Raw genomic sequence first — 20,278 nt, 5'->3', positions numbered from 1 at the left:
ACAGAATCCTCTGCCTTAAAATGGACACGTCCATTGTCATTGTCAAAATTAATTTTTGTAAAATTAAATAATACTTATTAATTAAACGTATTTCCGACAACAAAACCAAAAATAACAAAAAAAATTTTAATGTATTTTCAAAAAGAAAATTTTAGCGCATGGTGTAGCTTTGTGGTCCTTTGACAAGGATATGCAATAATATTGGCGAACATTCTAACACAGAAGCCGTAAATTCCTGTTGAGTTTTATTTTAAGCGAAAAAAATAAAAATCATTGATAATCATTATTTTTGAGTTTTATTTTTTTTGATCAAGAATAATGATTAATCCTAAGTTTTATCAAATTACTCAAAAATAATGATTATCTGTGAAGAAAATCGTAAAAAATCAAAAGTTTACAAATCATGGCGGCAATGCAGAGATTGTACAAAAATAAAGATTGTGGTGTAAATAGTGTTTTCTAGGTCCATTCAAAATAAGAGATTTTTTTATTAAAAAAAAAAAAATAATGTTTATTTACGGTCCCTGGTTTTTATTATTGCCGTACATAGAATGGAGTATGGAGTACTTTTGCTTTTATTTTCCATTTACTTAAAATTTGATTTGAAATCGGCGCCATTCAACGTTTTTTTGCCGCCCTAGTCCGGTGTAGATGATCCTATCGATACTATCGACTGTTCCAAAATCTGACGGAGGACACGGAAACACTATAAAATACCATTAAATTAATATAGTGTATTATAGGTTTAGTCATGTCCTCTTATATGGTCCCGCTAGATAAGCTTGACCGCCTAGCTCTCATAGCAAGTAATCCCATCATTCGATCTATCGGACATTTTCTCAACCATCACTATGTATTTTGACATCGACGATTTGGCAACGCTAGCGTTGAGCGCGTTGCTGTCAAAAGCCGTAAAAATAATAGGGCAGGGCAGCCATCTTAGTCAAGAGGAAAGAAGAAAAAAGTTCAGTGAGGAAGATAATAATTATATATACGATGGAAATTAAGTAAGTCCCGCAGACACCGAATAATGCCTAGCCCCAAGGAGTGACCAAACTGTTCGTTTTCGCTATTTTGTCTAGTTGCAACATTCCTTACAAGAAGAAGAGAGTTGAAAATGAAAACGATGAAAATAAAGCTCAGAACTACCAAAGTGTGTGCAAACTCAACAAGAATGACTATACGACCCCAGAAGAGCAACAGCAACACGGGGACCACAAGGGGGACGATCCTCTTCCAGCAGCAAAACTAGCACGGTGGGGGCAGACACTAAATGATTTCTTTCTGTGAAGAACCAACCTGAAACTGACCAAGTAAACTGCTTCATTTTCATCATTACAGCATTGCTAATCAGAAAAATAGACTTGGATTCGAGCAATATGAGGCAAAAAACTACCAGAATGCGCTCAATTTCTACGAAGACGCCATCTCGATGTGTCCCGACTCGGCCTTGTATCACTACAATCGCGGGACCACGTACGAGTATCTCCATGACTTCAATAGTGCTCTGACGGATGCCCGCATCGCCATCCGATTGGATCCAAGCTTCGAGAAGGCATACGTCCTTGTGGCCAAGTGCTGCCTGGCGCTGGGCGACATCATTGGCACGGAGCAGGCCGTGAAGACCGTGGCAGAGCTGAATGCACAGAGTACGGCTGTCAGCGTCGAACAGCTAGCTGCGCAGAAGCTCCGCCTATTGGAGACGACTATACAGACCAACTACGACACAAAGGCCTATCAGAACGTGGTCTACTACCTGGATAGTGCCCTGAAGCTAGCACCAGCTTCCATTCGGTAAAGTATTTCGATTAACACATCACAGATCGATCCTTTCGAGAAACTAACTTTGATCTTTGAACCCTGTATCTTGCAGTTATCGTCTCCTGAAGGCCGAATGTCTGGCCTATCTGGGACGCTGCGATGAGGCCTTGGACATTGCCGTAGGCGTGATGAAGCTGAACAGGACCTCTGCGGACGCCATATATGTGCGCGGTCTGTGCCTCTACTACACGGACAATCTTGAGAAGGGTATTCTGCACTTTGAGCGCGCTCTGACCCTCGATCCTGACCACTACAAGTCGAAGCAGATGCGCAGCAAGTGCAAACAGCTGAAGGAAATGAAGGAGAACGGCAACATGCTGTTCAAGTCGGGGCGGTATCGTGAGGCACATGTGATCTACACCGATGCTCTGAAGATCGATGAGCAGAACAAGGACGTCAATTCGAAGCTTCTCTACAATCGGGCACTGGTCAACACTCGCATTGGAGCTCTCAGGGAAGCGGTGGCGGATTGCAACCGCGTCCTGGAGTTGAATGCTCAGTATCTGAAGGCCTTGTTGCTTCGTGCCCGCTGCCACAATGATCTGGAGAAGTTCGAGGAGGCAGTGGCCGACTATGAGACGGCCCTCAACCTGGAGAAGACCACTGAGATTAAGCGATTGCTGCGCGATGCCAAGTTTGCCCTGAAGAAATCAAAGCGGAAGGATTACTATAAGATATTGGGCATTGGGCGTAATTCAAGCGAGGATGAGATTAAAAAGGCCTACCGTAAGAAGGCACTGGTCCATCATCCGGACAGACATGCCAACAGCAGTGCCGAGGAGCGCAAGGAGGAGGAGCTGAAGTTTAAGGAGGTGGGCGAGGCCTATGCCATACTGTCGGATGCGCGAAAGAAGGCGAGATACGACATCGGACAGGATATTGAAGAGCAAGAGCAGGGTATGTCTCCCATCTAATATATTTTTGTTGGCCATCGGTATACTGATTTATCTATGTTTTCATTTGCAGCTGACTTTGATCCGAATCAAATGTTCCGGTCGTTCTTCCAATACCTAAACGGACTCAAAGTTGACCTCCTTCAACTTTGAGTTTTAGGCCGAACACCACATCAGCGAAGACCACTCACATTCTGCCTCCACGATGGCCAGCGCCGCGACACATAACAACAGATCGATCCACGCACAAATGGGAATCTTTATTTTGAATTATTTTACATACATAGTATCCATATACCCGCATATATCCGCATAGAGAACACAGATTTTGTGCATGTTTATGAACTGAATTGTTTGATGGGAAATCGGAAGAACAGAGAACAAAGAGCAAATTTCTAGTGTATTGTTTCCCACACTGTAAACGTTAGTTTTAATCTCCTACTACCTACTGCAGCTGTAGGGCGGCATTCATACAGTTTAACAAAATTTTCAAATATATATCACAATATTTCAAAACTAAACGAGAGGCCTGTGAATGTGTGTCATTTAACTAAATTCCTATATAGAGTTCTTTGGCCCGGCGAGCCATATGCGAGCCGTGCCTGTGCGTGCGTGCGTGCGTCTGTGTATTAAAAATACATCCGCATCACAGCCATCTTAGTCAAGAGGAAAGAAGAAAAAAGTTCAGTGAGGAAGATAATAATTATATATACGATGGAAATTAAGTAAGTCCCGCAGACACCGAATAATGCCTAGCCCCAAGGAGTGACCAAACTGTTCGTTTTCGCTATTTTGTCTAGTTGCAACATTCCTTACAAGAAGAAGAGAGTTGATGATGAAAACGATGAAAATAAAGCTCAGAACTACCAAAATGTGTGCAAACTCAACAAGAATGACTCTACGACCCCAGAAGAGCAACAGCAACACGGGGACCACAAGGGGGACGATCCTCTTCCAGCAGCAAAACTAGCACGGTGGGGGCAGACACTAAATGATTTCTTTCTGTGAAGAACCAACGACTGACCAAGTAAACTGCTTCATTTTCATCATTACAGCATTGCTAATCAGAAAAATAGACTTGGATTCGAGCAATATGAGGCAAAAAACTACCAGAATGCGCTCAATTTCTACGAAGACGCCATCTCGATGTGTCCCGACTCGGCCTTGTATCACTACAATCGCGGGACCACGTACGAGTATCTCCATGACTTCAATAGTGCTCTGACGGATGCCCGCATCGCCATCCGATTGGATCCAAGCTTCGAGAAGGCATACGTCCTTGTGGCCAAGTGCTGCCTGGCGCTGGGCGACATCATTGGCACGGATCAGGCCGTGAAGACGGAGGTGAATGCCCAAAGTACGCTTGTTAGAATACAGCCGCTGGTGCAGCATTTCCAACAGTTGGACGCGGCCATACAGACCAACTACGACCAGAAGGCCTATCGAACAGTGGTCTACTACCTGGATAGTGCTCTGAACCAGTCACCATTTTCCTTTCGGTAAAGTAATTCGCTTAACGCATCACAGATCCTTGCGGGAACTAAATTGGATGGTTCCTTTTCTCTTGTAAATATCGTCTCCTGAAGGCCGAATGTCTGGCCTATCTAGGGAGCTGCGATGAGGCCTTGGCCATTGCCGTGGACGTGATGAAGATGGACAGCACCTCTGCGGACGCCATATATGTGCGCGGTCTGTGCCTCTACTACAAGGACAATCTTGAGAAGCGTATTCTGCACTTTGAGCGCGCTCTGACCCTCGATCCTGACCACTACAAGTCGAAGCAGATGCGCAGCAAGTGCAAACAGCTGAAGGAAATGAAGGAGAACGGCAACATGCTGTTCAAGTCGGGGCGGTATCGTGAGGCACATGTGATCTACACCGATGCTCTGAAGATCGATGAGCAGAACAAGGACGTCAATTCGAAGCTTCTCTACAATCGGGCACTGGTCAACACTCGCATTGGAGCTCTCAGGGAAGCGGTGGCGGATTGCAACCGCGTCCTGGAGTTGAATGCTCAGTATCTGAAGGCCTTGTTGCTTCGTGCCCGCTGCCACAATGATCTGGAGAAGTTCGAGGAGGCAGTGGCCGACTATGAGACGGCCCTCAACCTGGAGAAGACCACTGAGATTAAGCGATTGCTGCGCGATGCCAAGTTTGCCCTGAAGAAATCAAAGCGGAAGGATTACTATAAGATATTGGGCATTGGGCGTAATTCAAGCGAGGATGAGATTAAAAAGGCCTACCGTAAGAAGGCACTGGTCCATCATCCGGACAGACATGCCAACAGCAGTGCCGAGGAGCGCAAGGAGGAGGAGCTGAAGTTCAAGGAGGTGGGCGAGGCCTATGCCATACTGTCGGATGCGCGCAAAAAGGCGAGATACGACAGCGGACAGGATATTGAAGAGCAAGAGCAGGGTATACCTCCCATCTATCCATAGTTTTGGCCATCAATTTTCTAATTTCACTTTGTGTTTCCTTGCAGATAACTTTGCTCGAAATGAGTGGATCCGCCGAAGTCTATGTCGAAATTAATATTACAAAAGAAACATAATACAAATAATAATATATGTATATATATACAAAATAATACAAATAATAAAATAAACAAAATTAAAATCTATTAATATTATATATGTATTTTTAAAAAGAGTAAATTAATTAGTTAGTAAATCACATGAAGATGATGTTGCAATGAAGGTTGATAGATGTTGCGAATTAGGTGAATTCATACAAGTTGCGATTTACGTAGTTTGCTGTGTTTATCTACATAATTCGTGTAGAGTGCATGTCAAAATCATGTACGGCCATGTAGATGTGCTGTAGCGTTCAAAAAATTGTAAAAATAACTATAAAATGTAAATAAATCAATTAAATTAAAGTAAAATATATTAGAATATATATGCGTTTTTTTTCTGTGTATTTTACCGCAACAGAAATGCGTTAATGTGTTTTTTAACATTACAAATCTAAAATATTCCAATTGGCAAATATATTTAGCCCGGGTCCGTTCAAATGTCTGGTTTTGCAACCTATAAAAGCCTGTTTTTTATACCCGATACTCAAAATGAGTATTGGGGTATATTCGATTTGTGGTAAAAGTGGATGTGTGTCACGTCCAGAAGGAATCGTTTCCGACCCCATAAAGTATATATTCTTGATCAGCATCAATAGCCGAGTCGATTGAGCCCTGTCTGTCTGTCCGTCCCCTTCAGCGCCTAATGCTCAAAGACTATTGGAGCTAGAGCAACGATGGTTTGGATCCAGACTTCTGTGATATGTCACTGCTACAAGAATATTTCAAAACTTCGCCCCGCCCACTTCCGCCCCCACAAAGGACGAAAATCTGTGGCATCCACAATTTTAAAGATAACCAAAAGAAGGACCAGAATCGTAGAGGATGACTATATGTTCTAGAGTGCAAAATCTGAACCAGATCGTATAATTATTATAGCCAGAATCAAGAAAACAATTTCATTCTTTCTCGCTCTGTCTCTCTCTAACACACAGGTTTCATGGTCGGTTTTGCCAATTGCAAAATATGAGTTCAAGGATCTCAGAACCCATAAGAGCTAGAGCAACCAAATTTGGTATCCACACTCCTGTGATATCGGACCTTGACCGTTTTGTGTCAAAATTTCGCCACACCCCCTTCCGCCCCCGCAAAGGACGAAAATCTGGGGCATCCACAAATCTCAGAGACTATTAACGCTAGAGTAACCAAATTTAGTATCCGCACTCCTGTTAGATCTCACTATAAAACGTATATCTCAAAATTTCGTCCCACCCCCTTCCGCCCACACAAAGGACGAAAATCTGTTGCATCCACAATATTGTAGATTCGAGAAAACTAAAAACGCAAAATCATAGATAATGACCATATCTATCAGATTGCTGAATCTGGATCAGATCGGATCTTTTTTGTAGCCAAACGCAAGAAATCAATTTGCAGTATCGGGTATAAATGTAGAGTTGCGGTCTCCGCAGCAACTCACAACGTTCCCCCTCGTTTTTTATCAATATAATACCAGTTATTCATCAAATGAAACAAAACCATTTAGCTATTACAATGCTTGTCAGACAAATAGGTACACACATTTATTTTTACGTTTTTTTTTATATATCTGTTATCTGTTCTTGTACACACTCACAAAAAACCCATTTTCGGTTTACCTTCCATGCACACTCGCACAGAACACACTCTTGCACACCACCCCACATTGATGCCAAACAAATTCTTGCTAATTTTACAGACAATTAATTTATATATTGTATTGTATTTTTTTACACTTGACTTTTTGTTTTACGGTTTGGACTTTTTTGTTGTTGCTTTTTCACTAGACTAATGTAAAAACTACGGCTAAAAAAACGCAGCAACAGCAAAAGCCGGAGCTGCATTTCATCATCATCATCATAATCATCTCTATCTCTTTCTCTCATTTAGGTGACTAACTAATTTGCCCATATTTTTATTAGGTATACATTTATATATATAGTATTTGTAATTTATATAAATTAATTCAATGTTGTTTCTCTCTTCATCTCTTCTCTTCTTTCTTTCTCCTTTTTCTTTTTTCTGCTCGCTCTGCTTTGCATACAAAAATAAAAACTACTTAAATATTATGCAAAAATCATTACGACCTACGAAAAAATTTACGATAAAACATAAACGGAAAAAAAATAATTAAAATACATTTCCTTTTACAACAATATTTATAATAGTGTATTTTTTGTTTTACTTTAGTTTCCATTGGTTTTTTCTTCTTTTTTTATATATATCTTATTTGTTGGTTTTTTCATTCTTCAACAAACTAGTGACGACAAATATTTGTATAACATAAGGTAAAAATTATTTTGTGGTATTTTTCTGTTGGTTGGTTTCAGTTTTTTTGTTTGTTGTTGTTGTTGGGTTTTGGATTGCTGTGTTCTGCGACGACCAGACTTATGTGACTAACGAAACTTTTCTGTTTCAAAATAAGGTACAATGATATACACCATATATATATATAGTTTCCATTTACATATACATACATACATACATACATATATCCATATATATACATATATATGTATAGGTGTTTAGTATAGGTTTTACAAGTGCCTTTCTGCATCAATCAGCTCTTTCGGAACATGAGTTTTCCTTTTTAGTAATTCCCTTCCTTGTCTTTCTCTTAGATCGAGGTGTATGTCGGTAGGGGTTCGGCTCTGGTAGCTGCCTAGAAGTGGACGAGCGTGTGTGTGACCCAAGAATCTAGCTATAAACATGGCAAAATGCTTTACAGGATCTGTTCCGTTCCTCCCGTCAGCCCAAGGGGCGTTCTCTTCGTCTTTCTATGGTCTATGTAAAAGTGTATTTCATGTGTAATACTGAGATTCTGCTAGCTAGATGTCTCAGGTATATGCGCGCCCCACCTACCGTTTCCCCGATCCACTCTAACCCTCTCTAAACTATTTTATGTATTTTGTTATTTAATATTGAAGCACAAACATAAAAAAAAAACACAACAAAAAATAAACAACTATTGTTTTTGCAGCCCCCAAGAACCGAATAGAAAGTAACTTTGGTTTGTGTTTCATTTGCTTATTGTTTTGTTTCGCTTTTCAAACGGGGACGATGCCTAATGCCGCGTCTCCCTCTCGTGTAAGTACCTTTTCTCTAACCTTTCTATAGCTTTCCCCTAAGTAACGCTGCCCCTCGTCTCGTCCTTTGTACAAGTGGTGTGTGACCCCCTTCGATTCGTGGGGGAATCCTGGCGCAGAACTAAAAATAAATTGTACTGTTTTTGTATTTTGTTTGTTGGTTGTTTGTTGGTTTGCTTTGACTATTTCTTTATACATGGAATTTCGTTGCATTTATTTGCCATGCTCTGACCGCAAGTGTCCCCGCCCCGCCGTGCCGTAGCCCAGGCCCAGACCGAGACCGAGACCCAGGCCCATCATCGGTGTCCCGCCCGTCGTCCCAGTCCCAGCCCCAGTCCCAGCTGTTGTACTCGTCGTCGCGGTCGTCCACTTCTTGAGGCGCCACTGTCACTTGGGCAGGATCCGTGCCGTGCGCTCCAGCTCGTTGAACTGTCCGTAGTAGAGGACCTCGCTGATCAGCTTCTCGGCAATGATCCGCTGGGTGCGGTCCATCGTCCGCAGCTTCATTGACACATTGGAGCCCACGAAATCGCAGTCGTCGCGGCTCAGGCTTTCCGCATAGAAGGCGGTGGCTGCCGCCGCTGCCGCTGCCGCCGAGCTGGCATCCTGGGCCGAAACACTGCTCTTAACGTGTCCGGGACTGGCGGCCGATTCAGTGGCCTCATCGTTGTCCACCTCCCCGCCGTCGGACATGCTCTCCCGAGAGCTGAGCAGAGAGTTCATCAGCATATGGCCGGCGGCACTGGAGGCAGCCGTCAGCTTCCTCATGTTCAGGGGCATGGCTGTCGCCGAGGTGGTGGTGCCGCTGCGTGGCGGCAGGACGAAGGCTCCGAAGTTGGCCTTGGCCTGGGCCGCCACCCGCAGGTCCTGGGCCATGTCCAGCGGCAGGCGGCTCTCCTCGCCCGCCGAACTGTAGGAACGATGCGATTCGAGGGCTGGTGGGGCGACGGCTCCCGTCACGGCGCCACCCACGGGCTGGCCATGAAAGTAGTCCACCAGCTCCTGCTTGATGTCCAGCTCATCCGAATGATGGCCATGGTGCGGATGGTGTGGATGCGACTGATGGGACTGCTGGGAGGCCTGCTGCTGCTGCTGCTGCTGCTGTTGCTGCTGCTGCTGCTGCAGATGGTGCGGATGTACGTGCGGATGGAGGAGCTGCTCGTGCGCCTGGCGGGGCGTGGAGACTCTTACCGCCGCCGGACTGGATAGCAGATGATTCTTGTGCGCCTCGTGCATATTGGTGTTGGGTATGGGACTGGATCCCGCTTCGCTCAAGGGCCCCCGCTCTGCGGGATCGCTACCGGGATCGTTGGCGTCTCGACTGCTGCCTCCTCCTCCTCCGCCAGGGCCACCTCCAGGTCCCCCACTTGTCGCGGAGTGAGGTGACCGGCGTTCCACTTTGGCCGCCAGTTGCCCCAGCGCTGCCGCCGCCGCTGCATCCTCCTTGTTGTTGTTGTCCTCGTTGTCGGAGGTGTCCATGGTTTTGTGGGGACTCGGCTGGAATTCGCTGCTGCTGCTACCCGGCCCGCCGCCAGCATAGGGGGTACCCGCATTTCCATACGCCATGGGCAGAGGTACTCTCAGTTGCTGCTGCTGCTGCTGCTGGGATGCAGACCCCACTCCTCCTCCGGCACTGCCACCACGATCGCTGCCCGCGGACCCTGATATCGGCGGCGAGTACTGGCCCGCCGTATTCCAGCTGTCCAGCGTCTGGCTGTTCGCTATCAGCATGGGTATGTTGAGGCCCATCTGCAGGAGAGAAAAAAGACAAGCAAAACTTTCAGATAAGAGCTTTTCAATCGCGCGTCGCGTTCCAAAAGTTCCTCCCCGTCATCGTCATCGTGACGCCGTCTAAAAAGGTTTGCCCCATACGCGATAAGAACCCTAGACCCAGACCTACTTAAGAATCAAAGACTCCACCATAAAGATTTACTCAATGAAAATGAGTTTGGAAAAACCAACAAAGAGAAAAAATAAGAGTCCAAGGATATATCAATATATGTGCAAAACGTAGATCTCATTTATATTTAAGTATATTTTATGGTTCTGTTACACGTGTCGCGCGTCATACAACAGCGCTTATCGGTGAAAGTGTTCTACGCATTACAAGCTTTAGCATTGCCCAATAATTCTCTTCGCTTTTACAGTATTTGCTAAATAAATTTGTGAAAGAATACCCCTCTTAAAAGATAGATCCCCTGTTCTAGTCATTATATAGAATATTCTGTTTCTCTTTGTTGTGATATATGACAGATGTTTTATCTTCATTCGTTATCTTCCTTTGCGAAGAGGAGTTGATAATATACTCGAAAGTGTGTCGAAGGTTGAATCTAATAAATTCTTGAGATAGCAAGAAGCACAAGTCTTGAAAAATCTCCTATAACGATGACAGCATTCACATGAATGAGAAATTAATGAATCATGTTGGCTTGAACAAAAAAAAAATGCATTTCATTGAAGTTTCAGTTTGAGGAATATTTTTTGTACTGATAAGAGCTTTGAGGAAATCTCAACAAAAAAAAATCTCCCTCTTGAGAGTGATGGATGTATTCATCCTATCTTATCTATTTACCTCCTCAGAATTTACCATAATCTTTCACACGCTGCTAGTCTTAATATCACATTCATTTGCATACAATATCATTCCATTCCATTAAAATTAATTAATTAAATTTCAAATTCGATTTGCATCTTGCATAAAAGTCTTTACCGTTGGGAACCCCAAGAATACAGCATTGATGTCTGTGGAATTGTTTATATCCGAGTCAGGAATAATTATTTGGAAATTCTTATTGTTTTTGTCGGAACATTCCAATGTCGGTCAAAAGCCTCTCCTAATGTGGCTTTTTTATACTCATTGATCTGCTAATTCTCTGGGCAAAAAGATCGAAGATCGAAGTGCTATATACCCTTGTCGAGAGATCGATGGATCCAAAATGTTTCTGAGATTTGTAGCTATGTAGCTTTTTCGTTTTTTATTTATCATTTAATCGAATAGTCACCATTCTCCTTCCTAAAATAATCATACCTTCCCTCAGCAAAGGGTATACAACCAGAGCAAGAGAAACAGAGAGGGATGGCGAGCAAAAAAATTATGATAATAATGAAAAATAAATAATAATTTGACCACATTTGGAATCGTGTTTGGGATTTGTTGTTAAGTTTGTTGTTTTTGTTGGTCGGATAAAAATGACAAACACACGAAGCGATCAAAACAAATTAGCAGCCGCACACACTCGCACACACACACAACGCGACAGAAGTGGGTGAAAAAGAGAGAGCGAGAGAGTCGCGCAAGGTGCCAAAGTGCACGAACCTTCTCCAGGCCCGAACTCTGAAGCTTGCCCCCCCCCACCCACAAGGCCTTACGTTTGCTGTTGCTCCTTCCACGGGGACTCTGGACGGACGGCTGATATTCGTATTGCCGCTCTGATAATGCATGTTTCTTTTATCTGAGATTTCTGATATTTAATATTCCGATGAAACGTTTCTGAATGTTTACACTCGTTTTTTATGTTGTTGCTGCCGCCGCCGCAACGAAAACACGACTCGAACTCGTAATAATTTTTCGGTCCGAAATTATTCTAGCGGCGTAGTAAAAATTTCACGGGAGAGAGGAACGATTCTAAAGAGCGTTCAACTCTTAAGAGTAGCACTTGTTGCGCTTGATAGATGGAGAGAGAGAGAGAGAGAGAGAGAGAGAGAGAGAGCGAAACTTAACGGTTTCTTTGATCTGATAAAATGAGATAATGTTGTTGCTGTTCTCTTTGCAAGGCAGACATTTTTGCCAAAGTCGGCATTTATTTGTTCAGGAGTTGGTTTTCAAAAAACAACAAGAGCACAATCATCATTAGATTTCCAAAACCCCAGGAGAACATCATCATTAGTTTGCGTAAAACCAAAGAGATTACAGGTGAGCCTTAGACATGGGGGGGGGGGGGGGGGCAAAGAGTACGTGAATAGTTGAAAGAGCACGTGCCAGCCGTCTGCGCTTTTTGCTAAGAGAGAGGAGAGCCGAGTATCGGCATCGAGAGAGCTTTCATTAATGACATTAGCATTAACCTACCCCACGTTTGGGACCGCCGCACAAAACAAAAACGCCGAGAGGCACAACTACAAAAACAGTTTTAATGTGGTCAACGATCAGCTCTCTCTCTCTCTCGCTCACCCTACGACTAGCGCTATCTCTGTCTGTCTGGCTGCGTGCGATCTCTTTGATTTTGAGCTCCCCTTCTTCTGCTTCTCCTTCTGCTGTCTACGCTTGTAGCGTCCAGAACTTTCCATCAAAAGCATTGACAAAAACAAGCCGGAGAAGGAGTTTGTGCTTTATAAAGAATTTTGAATGCTCTTTAAATCGGAGTTAATGATCTGAAACCAAGCCGAAGGAAACCAGGGTCAACCTGAAACTGAACTGTAAAAGTAATTAAAATAGTATTTATAATTACCTAAAAATTGCTTCGAATTCCCTTACTCCCATAAATGATTATCTCAACTTTTTAATATTTCGAAATTCATTTAATTGTCTTTTTTTCTCTTTAAAACACACACACGCTCAGAAAACTCATTCATAATTTTGTTTGTTAGGGAATCGTAAATAACAGTTGAACATTTCGTGTTGTTTTTCCCAGCGTTGCTGTTTTTAGGTTGTGCCTCTCACACACCCGGCCCCCCATCACAAGCCAACCATCTTTCCCCCCCCAACAATCAACCATCATCCGTCTCGCTTCCTCTGCCACTATCTCTGCCGCACACAATTGTTGTTATTATTGTTGCAGCTGCTTTTGTTGTTTACGCATTCAGAGCAGAGCGTGTATTTGTGTGCCTGTGTGTGTGTGTGTGTGCGTGTTTGCATGTCTGTATTATTATTTTGTTAAGGCAAATAAAATAAAAACAGACAAGAGAATAAACTCGTTCTCACTCGCTCTTCCCTCTAGCTCTCTCGCGCCCGCTCTCTTTCTATGTGTGTGTGTGTGTGTGTTTGTGTGCAACTGAAAAATGTAAACAAACTGATTATCATCCAATCCAATGAATAAATAATACACTACACAACTACGCGTCGTCGTCCATCGTCATCGCCATCGTCGTCGTCGTCGTCGTCACTGCGTTCCTCTGTTCTGTACTCCTTTTGACTGGAGACAAAGTGCATTAATAAGAAGGTAGGGTGCCGCTCTTTAAACCTATTCTTTTGCGCTATTTGCATGGTCTTTCTTATCAATATATCTCGTCAGTGCCCCCCTCCACACTCCACAATTGTCGCAAGCTCTGCCCCTCCCCTCCCTGGGTACTGCTTCTGCTCACGCAAATGTTTTTGAAGTACGATGGCGATATTTTCACAAAAGCGCACACACAGCAGCAACACCAACAACAACAACAGAAGTAAACAGTAAATGCTACACTAACATTAATGAAAACTGCCATGAAAACCGCAAGCGCAAGCGCCCTCTCGCCATACCCACCCCCCTGCCTGTCGGCATGGAGCAGGGGGGGGAGTCGTAAAATTAACAGTGGAACAAATAGCAAACGAAACTGCATGTGGGGTGCACCTGCCGGTGTTTTAGGGCTGTCAACTCCTCTTAGAGATGTAATGCAATCCCGCTGAAAGCTTTTCTTGAAAGGAGCCCGTTTTTGTGTTTTTCCAGAGAAAGTTTCAATATTCTTCTAATAAATTCCTGATAGTATTCTTTCATAGAATGGGTGCAGCGCCCTATATCTTTTGGCTATACAATAGCTTTCTCTCAATACCTTTAAAATGCTATAATTTCGATCAAGTATCAATTAATTTCTTCACTTATGTATTTTCTCTCACAAACACCTTCACCTACATGGTTCTCCGATGTTGCGCTCCCTTTCTAACCATTTAAGCCGGCTTTAAGCATATGCCCGTCCCTCTCACACGATTGAACTTTACAAAAATATTGTAAACAACCAAATTCTTGCATAACTTTCTACAATGACAACCGAAAAGCAACAACGAAAAGACTCCTCCCATGCTAATCATCACCATTGTAATCATCATCAACGTGAAACCAAAAAACTTCCATGCGTTGCGCCGCAGCGCAGCTCTAACGCTGCCCGTCTGCCGTTGCAGCGCTGCTGCGGGGGGCTCTAAACAACTTTGCAATGAATGAGTAAACAAAAACAAACGCCGACTTCGCTGCCAGCGTCGACTGCAGTTGACTGCAGTTGGCGGCTTTTACTACTGCTGCTGCTGCTGCTCTCGCTCCTACTACCGAAGCTATGGCTGCCCTCTCCCTCTCCCACTGCTGCTGCTGCTGCTCTCTGCTTCTGGTTGAAGTTCCAAGGTCTCTTTACACAAGGTGGAGTATTTCCGCTCACCGAGTTGCCTAATTTTTCGAGCCACACTGTCGCACGCGTTCTGTTTGCTATCGTGAGAAGACTCTCTGGTACACCCTCACCTTGTAATAGTACACCTTTCTTACTCCGACTTCTGCCGCTGCTTCTGCTGCTTACTCCTTGGCCCCCTCTTCCATTCCCACTACTGCTGCCGCTGTTGCTGCTTATTTGCCTTGCACTTTTCATTCCGCCACCGCACACCCAAGCGCCGCAGGGGGCTATGCAAAGAGGAGAGGTATGGTGTGCTATAGGCCAGAGTGGGAGAGAAAATAAAACAACGCGAATTACAGCAGCAACAACAAGTGCATCATATTCCTGCTGCTACTCCAGCAACAATAGGAAGCACAAACAACAAAGAGCGTGATGGAGTGAGAGAGTGGGGGTGGGGTTGGGCAGAGTGCAAGGCAATGCGTGAGGCGCGTCGTCGCGCTGCTGGCTAGCCACAACATAGCGGGACCAAAACAGCAACAAGAAACGAAAACTATCTTCGGACGACGAATCTGTTGATACCCTTACACAAAGCAGGCTTTGGACAACATGTCAGCACCATATACTGTACGGATTTACTGGATACACAGCAATTAACAAAATTCTTGTATTTTTGCCACAAAATGTCCATCGCAAAGAGACAGAAGACCTCCCAGACGGCGCCGAGTGTTCGCAGAAATGAGGCTAGCCGTCGAGTCAATCAGTTTAACGTCCGAGCGGCCAAGTGGCGCAAGGTGGAGCGAAACAAGTACCTTACTGAGGTCTTTGAGGCCTTCATAAACGATGCTCCCGAGCCAAGGGAAAAGCTCTCAAAATTCTGTGATACCAAACTATCCCAATAGGTCAAACATGTTTTTCTAGAATGTACTACAAAATTGAGAAATTCATATAAAACCTCCCCAAAAATACTTCCTTCTCTTCGTTTCAAATAGTAATAAACTCTCGAAAAAGGGTATAGAAACAACGGCGATGTACTCTTCAGCTCCTTCTTCTCTCCTTCTCTTCTTCTTGTTAGTTGCTGTCTTGAGGAAAATACCGCAGAGCAAAACAATTGCAAAATATGAACAAAAATACATAACAATGAGAAAAGCGGGGTGGTGGGGCGGTAGACTGGAAGCGGGAGTGGGCTGATATGGGTGGCATTGTCCGCTAGTGGGCGGTGGGCATGGCTATGGGCGTCATGCCTGCACACGCAAATAATAATGACGCAAAAGCAGCGAAAAAAACACGAGACAGAGGCTAAAAACCAAAAAAGAGAACAACGGTAAAATGACAGCCACAATTACAACAAAAACTGCAAGCCAGGGACGGCCTGGGAATGGAGAGGGGTGCGAGGAGAGGAGGTGTGGCTTGTGGGTGGCAATAAGAGGGGTGATAAGAGAGGTCGGGTCGCGCTGGGTGGCGGTAAATGGGATGCAAACGGATGTCAAAATTGAGCATAACAAATGGGGTATTCAGGGCAATGATTTAATTCCAATATTTACACTATTTACAGATAGATATAACGAGTGAAGGAGGAATGAAAGCTGTTTACAGAAATGTCTATAACTAATAGACATCATAATGGACCATCGATACATCATTCTTCATAATGGAATGGGATTAACATATTAACTTATGATATTCTTAATGATCTAATAAATGCATTTGTTAATGGCTTGTTTAACCCTTTATTATCAATAATTTTGGTATCACAATAACGAACGTGTAGGCTTCAATTACTGCTAAAAACAAGATATATTCTAACCCATTGATAATGATATTTCTTTCCATATTACTATTTCATTTCTTTGACAAATTCTAGCCAACAATCCGTGTGGTCACACTATTCGCTTTTGTGCTCAAGCTATTTGTCTAGTCATAAATGTCAAAATACGTTACAGGACAACACGGAAAACAATAGGTGACATGACTTGAACAAACAAGTTGCATGCCACAGAAAAGTCCACCCCACCCACCCCACACACCTTCTCACTCCTTTTGTCACTCCCACACCAATTCGTTATGCGTCCTTTATTTTACCACGAAAGACCCCCCTCAGCTCCCAAGCCCTCTCCCTTCCTGCCAAAAGTCCAGGCGCCAAGTTTCATATTATTTTGCTCACAGAAATTTCATTTATTTTCTAGGAACAACAGCAAAAAGCGAATGAAAACACCCAGAGAGACAGAGCGAGGGCAGCAGCAACAACAACAACCTGACGCACCGTACTCCTCTTTCCCGCTCTCTCTCTCTTTCGCACTCTTTCCGACTGGCATTTTGTTTTGATAAGTCTGACAAACAACAGCAGCAAAGAAGGACAACAACAACAAAAGCAACAGCAAAACAACAGTAACCAAGAACAAGTGAAAAAACTAAAGGGAGACAGAGAGACTGAAAGAGAGAGAGAGCGCGCCAAGTAAAAACAAAAGCTTCCAACGAATCACGGCAGACAGAGATAGAGCATATCAAAGAGAGAGAGAGAAAGAGCGAGAGGCAAAGTGGAGCGGTAGAAACGTCCACAAAACAAAAACATCACTACAGCAACAACTAAAACAGCCAGAAATGAAAGCTAGCTCAAGGGGTCGAGGCCAATGATACCCCCTAAAGATCCATTACATTCAACCAAATTCATATGGAATAATCATCAGAGTTTAATTTTGGTCTAATAAAACTTTCCTTGCGGTATGATTTGTTTTACGCTTTACCAAACTCTTAACAAAAACATCATACCCTCTAACGTTTGGTGCCCGAAAAAAAAAGCAACGGCAAGTGTGCCTGCGTCGCAGCGCATTCTCTAAAAACATTTCGCGGTGCAAAACAAACATTTCATCATACAAAAAAAACAACATGATATACGAAGGGAGGGGAGGAGAGAGCGGAACAGAGCAAACGGCGACGAAATGTCAGGGCCCCCACACACCCCCCTCAACGAGACTGCTGGCCTGGCGCGACAAGGCAAATAACAGAAACACACAGTCCAGAGAGAGCAAGAGCGAGAGCGAGAGAGAGACAATTTCGTGTAGCTGCGGTCGAGGAACGCACACACACCGTCGCAAATTTCTAAGAAAAATTTATGCGTAAAATTTTAATTCTGTTTTGATCGTCAACAACAAAAAAGCACACACACACACACACACAAGCGGCCACGAAAGCAGAGCCGAGCGTCAGAGAGAGAGAGAAAACCACACACAGCAAAGCACAACTCAGAGAGAGTGAGAGTTAAAGCAGGTTACGCTCTGCTCTCCCTGCACGAAAACAGCAAGTCACTCGCGCACATGTTTGATTGGTTCGTGCTCTCTCTCTCCAGCTCTGCTACTGCTGCTGCTGCTGGCGGGTGTGTGCGTGCGCTCCTCTCATTCTGCTAGCTTTTTCCGCTTGTTTTGATTTGAAATTAACACTAGAAAACGTTTTCCCGATTTGTGGTGTGGCAAAAAAATCTCACTTGATAAGAGTTCAATTTACTACTCGTATAATGCTTAAATTGTTGCTAAGCGATAGATAAATCTGCCACACGTGCTTTGGAGGCAAATCAAATAAATAAGTGGTATTCCAACAAACTGCAGGTCATCTTTTTAAAGACCAGGTTTAATAAAATCAGAATGAGGCAACAGAAATGTTGATATCACGGACAGAAATAAAGAAAATGCTCAATTTCGTCACGAAATCAAATCAAAAGATTTGGCAGGAAACCCAACAAATACTTGTTGCTAACCGAAATATCAATACACCCCTGTCCTCCGGAGGGGCAATTCCCGCTAATCAAACACAGTGAGGTGACATTGACCACTCTGGGGTTAAGCCCCTAACACTTGTTTGCCGTCTGTCTGTTTTGGCGATTACGCATTTGGGTTATTTTCTGGCCCGCTTACTCACCGCTCCGAAGTATTTCAGCTCTTTGGTCTTGATGCGTCTGTGCTGCATGGCGGGCTGTGTTGTTCCTCCCATTCCGGTGGCTCCTCCATTGCCCGCTGCTGCAATGGTGCTGCTCTCGTAGGCAGCCGCTGCCGCTGCAGCCAGTCCATTGAGCCCATTGTGGTTGGCTGCTGCCGCCGCCGAGGTGGCAACAGGATTGGCCACAATGTTGCTGCCGGCGCTGGTCAGGACACCTCCGACGGGGCCACCGCCCACGCCACCACTGAGGCTGCCACCGCCGGCCTCCATGAAATCGAACCGCTTGAAGGCGTACCACTTGGACGGATTGGGCTGGATGCCCTGGTAGATTTTCACAAACATTTTATGCTTCTCGCGCCGGTACTGGGTGAGCAGGACGTTCATCTTGCGCTCCACCTCGGCCTTGCTGCAGCCGAAGCGTTCGGCGATTTCCGACCAGGCCCGGAAACGGCACAGCTTGTCCTTGTACTTGGGATCGGCCCGGTTCCAGAGCTCCGTGTGACAGCGATACTGTTCGATGAGCTCCAGGGCATCGTCGTTGGTCCATTCCATGATTCTGGGCGAAATATTGCCAGCTGTATTTCCCGCGTTACCTCCTCCACTTCCGAGTCCTGTCCCGCTGCCCACACCCACCACTATCGCTGGCTGGCTGCTGTAGCTGGGCAGTGGGATTATGTGGGGCTGCTGGCTATGATGGTGGTGCTGATGCAGGTGGTGCTGGTGGGTGTGGTGCGTATTGTGGGCGGCTGCTGCTGCTGCGGCTACAACGCTGGCCGGATTGAAGTTCATTTGCTGTTTCGCTCACTCGGTGGGGTGCACAGTGTGTCTGTGTGGCTTGTGGTGTTGTAACGCTGAGCTTTATGTTGCACTTCTGGCCCGCTATCACTCACTAGTTGTCTCGCTCTCTCTCTCACTTGTTCTGTTTCTTTTCTCTCAGGGAATGTCGCGCGAAATGCACTCAATCAACATCGTCTTCTGTTCGTCTGTCGACTGTGTCTCATTCTCTTTCATTTAGCACTTTTCTTCTGCTTGGCAAATAACTGTAAAGAGAAAAGGAACAAATAAACGTTTTTTTAGTATTTTTATAGTATTTTTAGAGCATTGATTGGATATTGAAGTACTTGTTGAAATTTAGAATATTATAGGGAGAATATTCCCTAAAGTTTTGGATGCTAAAGGAATTTAGTATACTTTGAAATTTTTTGGTATTTTTTCAAATCAATCTCCGTCTAAAACAGAAATTCTAAGAAATATAGAAATACATTTTTATAATTTTGTGTCTGCCTTCACAGCTTTTGGTATTTAAATACTGAATCTTGAGGGCGGACACTTGTGGTTCTAGCAACAGTTTGTCTCAAGGAATATCTCCGTCTAAACACAGATTGTAATGATATAGGGGTTCAGCAGTGGCCCTCCATACTGCCTTTGGCATTTGAATATTTTCCTGAATTCAAAAAAACTCCTCTACCCCCTCAGCACGTAGATCTGACGTTTATCGTTGTCTGGCTTTGTCACAGTGTTTTCCCGTGATTGGAACAATCCGGCCCTGACTTAAATGATAGCCGTGACTCACTCAATCACGCACACGCTCTCATGCAGCGCCACCGGGCACTCAAAGCATATTCAGCGAAACTGTTTACGGCCAAGTACGTGTGCAATCCAACGATCGGGGCTGGTCATTCGGACCCACTTCTGTTAGCGCTGTTATTCGTGTG

At 44.3% G+C, this 20,278-nt stretch overlaps 2 protein-coding genes and 1 pseudogene across 6 annotated transcripts in view; 2 read left to right on the top strand and 1 right to left on the bottom strand.

The window, feature by feature from the left end:
• The first annotated feature begins 914 nt into the window (after positions 1-914).
• Positions 915-3,235, top strand: LOC108161293 (annotated as a pseudogene).
• A 178-nt stretch (positions 3,236-3,413) lies between these two features.
• Positions 3,414-5,261, top strand: LOC108163097 (dnaJ homolog subfamily C member 7-like). The gene is made up of 5 exons (XM_033392702.1): positions 3,414-3,439; positions 3,515-3,688; positions 3,770-4,201; positions 4,276-5,129; positions 5,197-5,261. Exons 1-5 carry the CDS (start codon positions 3,429-3,431, stop codon positions 5,244-5,246), a joined length of 1,521 nt encoding a protein of 506 aa, XP_033248593.1. The 5' UTR covers positions 3,414-3,428; the 3' UTR covers positions 5,247-5,261.
• Positions 5,262-6,767: 1,506 nt separating this feature from the next.
• The window catches only part of LOC108161979 (probable nuclear hormone receptor HR38), a 58,327-nt gene continuing 44,816 nt past the window's right edge, over positions 6,768-20,278 (bottom strand). For 4 of the 5 annotated variants that reach the window (XM_033393225.1, XM_017296444.2, XM_017296443.2 and 1 more), the window contains exons 2-3: positions 18,546-19,603; positions 6,768-10,100 (exon numbers count right to left, since the gene is read on the bottom strand). In XM_033393225.1, the coding sequence (XP_033249116.1) occupies positions 8,739-10,100; positions 18,546-19,352 (2,169 nt within the window). In that variant the 5' untranslated portion in view covers positions 19,353-19,603 and the 3' untranslated portion in view covers positions 6,768-8,738. Of the gene's footprint in view, positions 10,101-11,720; positions 11,872-18,545; positions 19,604-20,278 lie in introns of those variants that run through there. The other variant, XM_017296445.2, reaches the window with a different exon arrangement.

This window comes from Drosophila miranda, chromosome 4, assembly GCF_003369915.1.
Source record: "Drosophila miranda strain MSH22 chromosome 4, D.miranda_PacBio2.1, whole genome shotgun sequence".
Taxonomy (NCBI): Eukaryota; Metazoa; Arthropoda; class Insecta; order Diptera; family Drosophilidae; genus Drosophila; species Drosophila miranda.
Note: the sequence above shows the minus strand (reverse complement) of the source record. Positions and strands in the feature narration are given on the sequence as shown.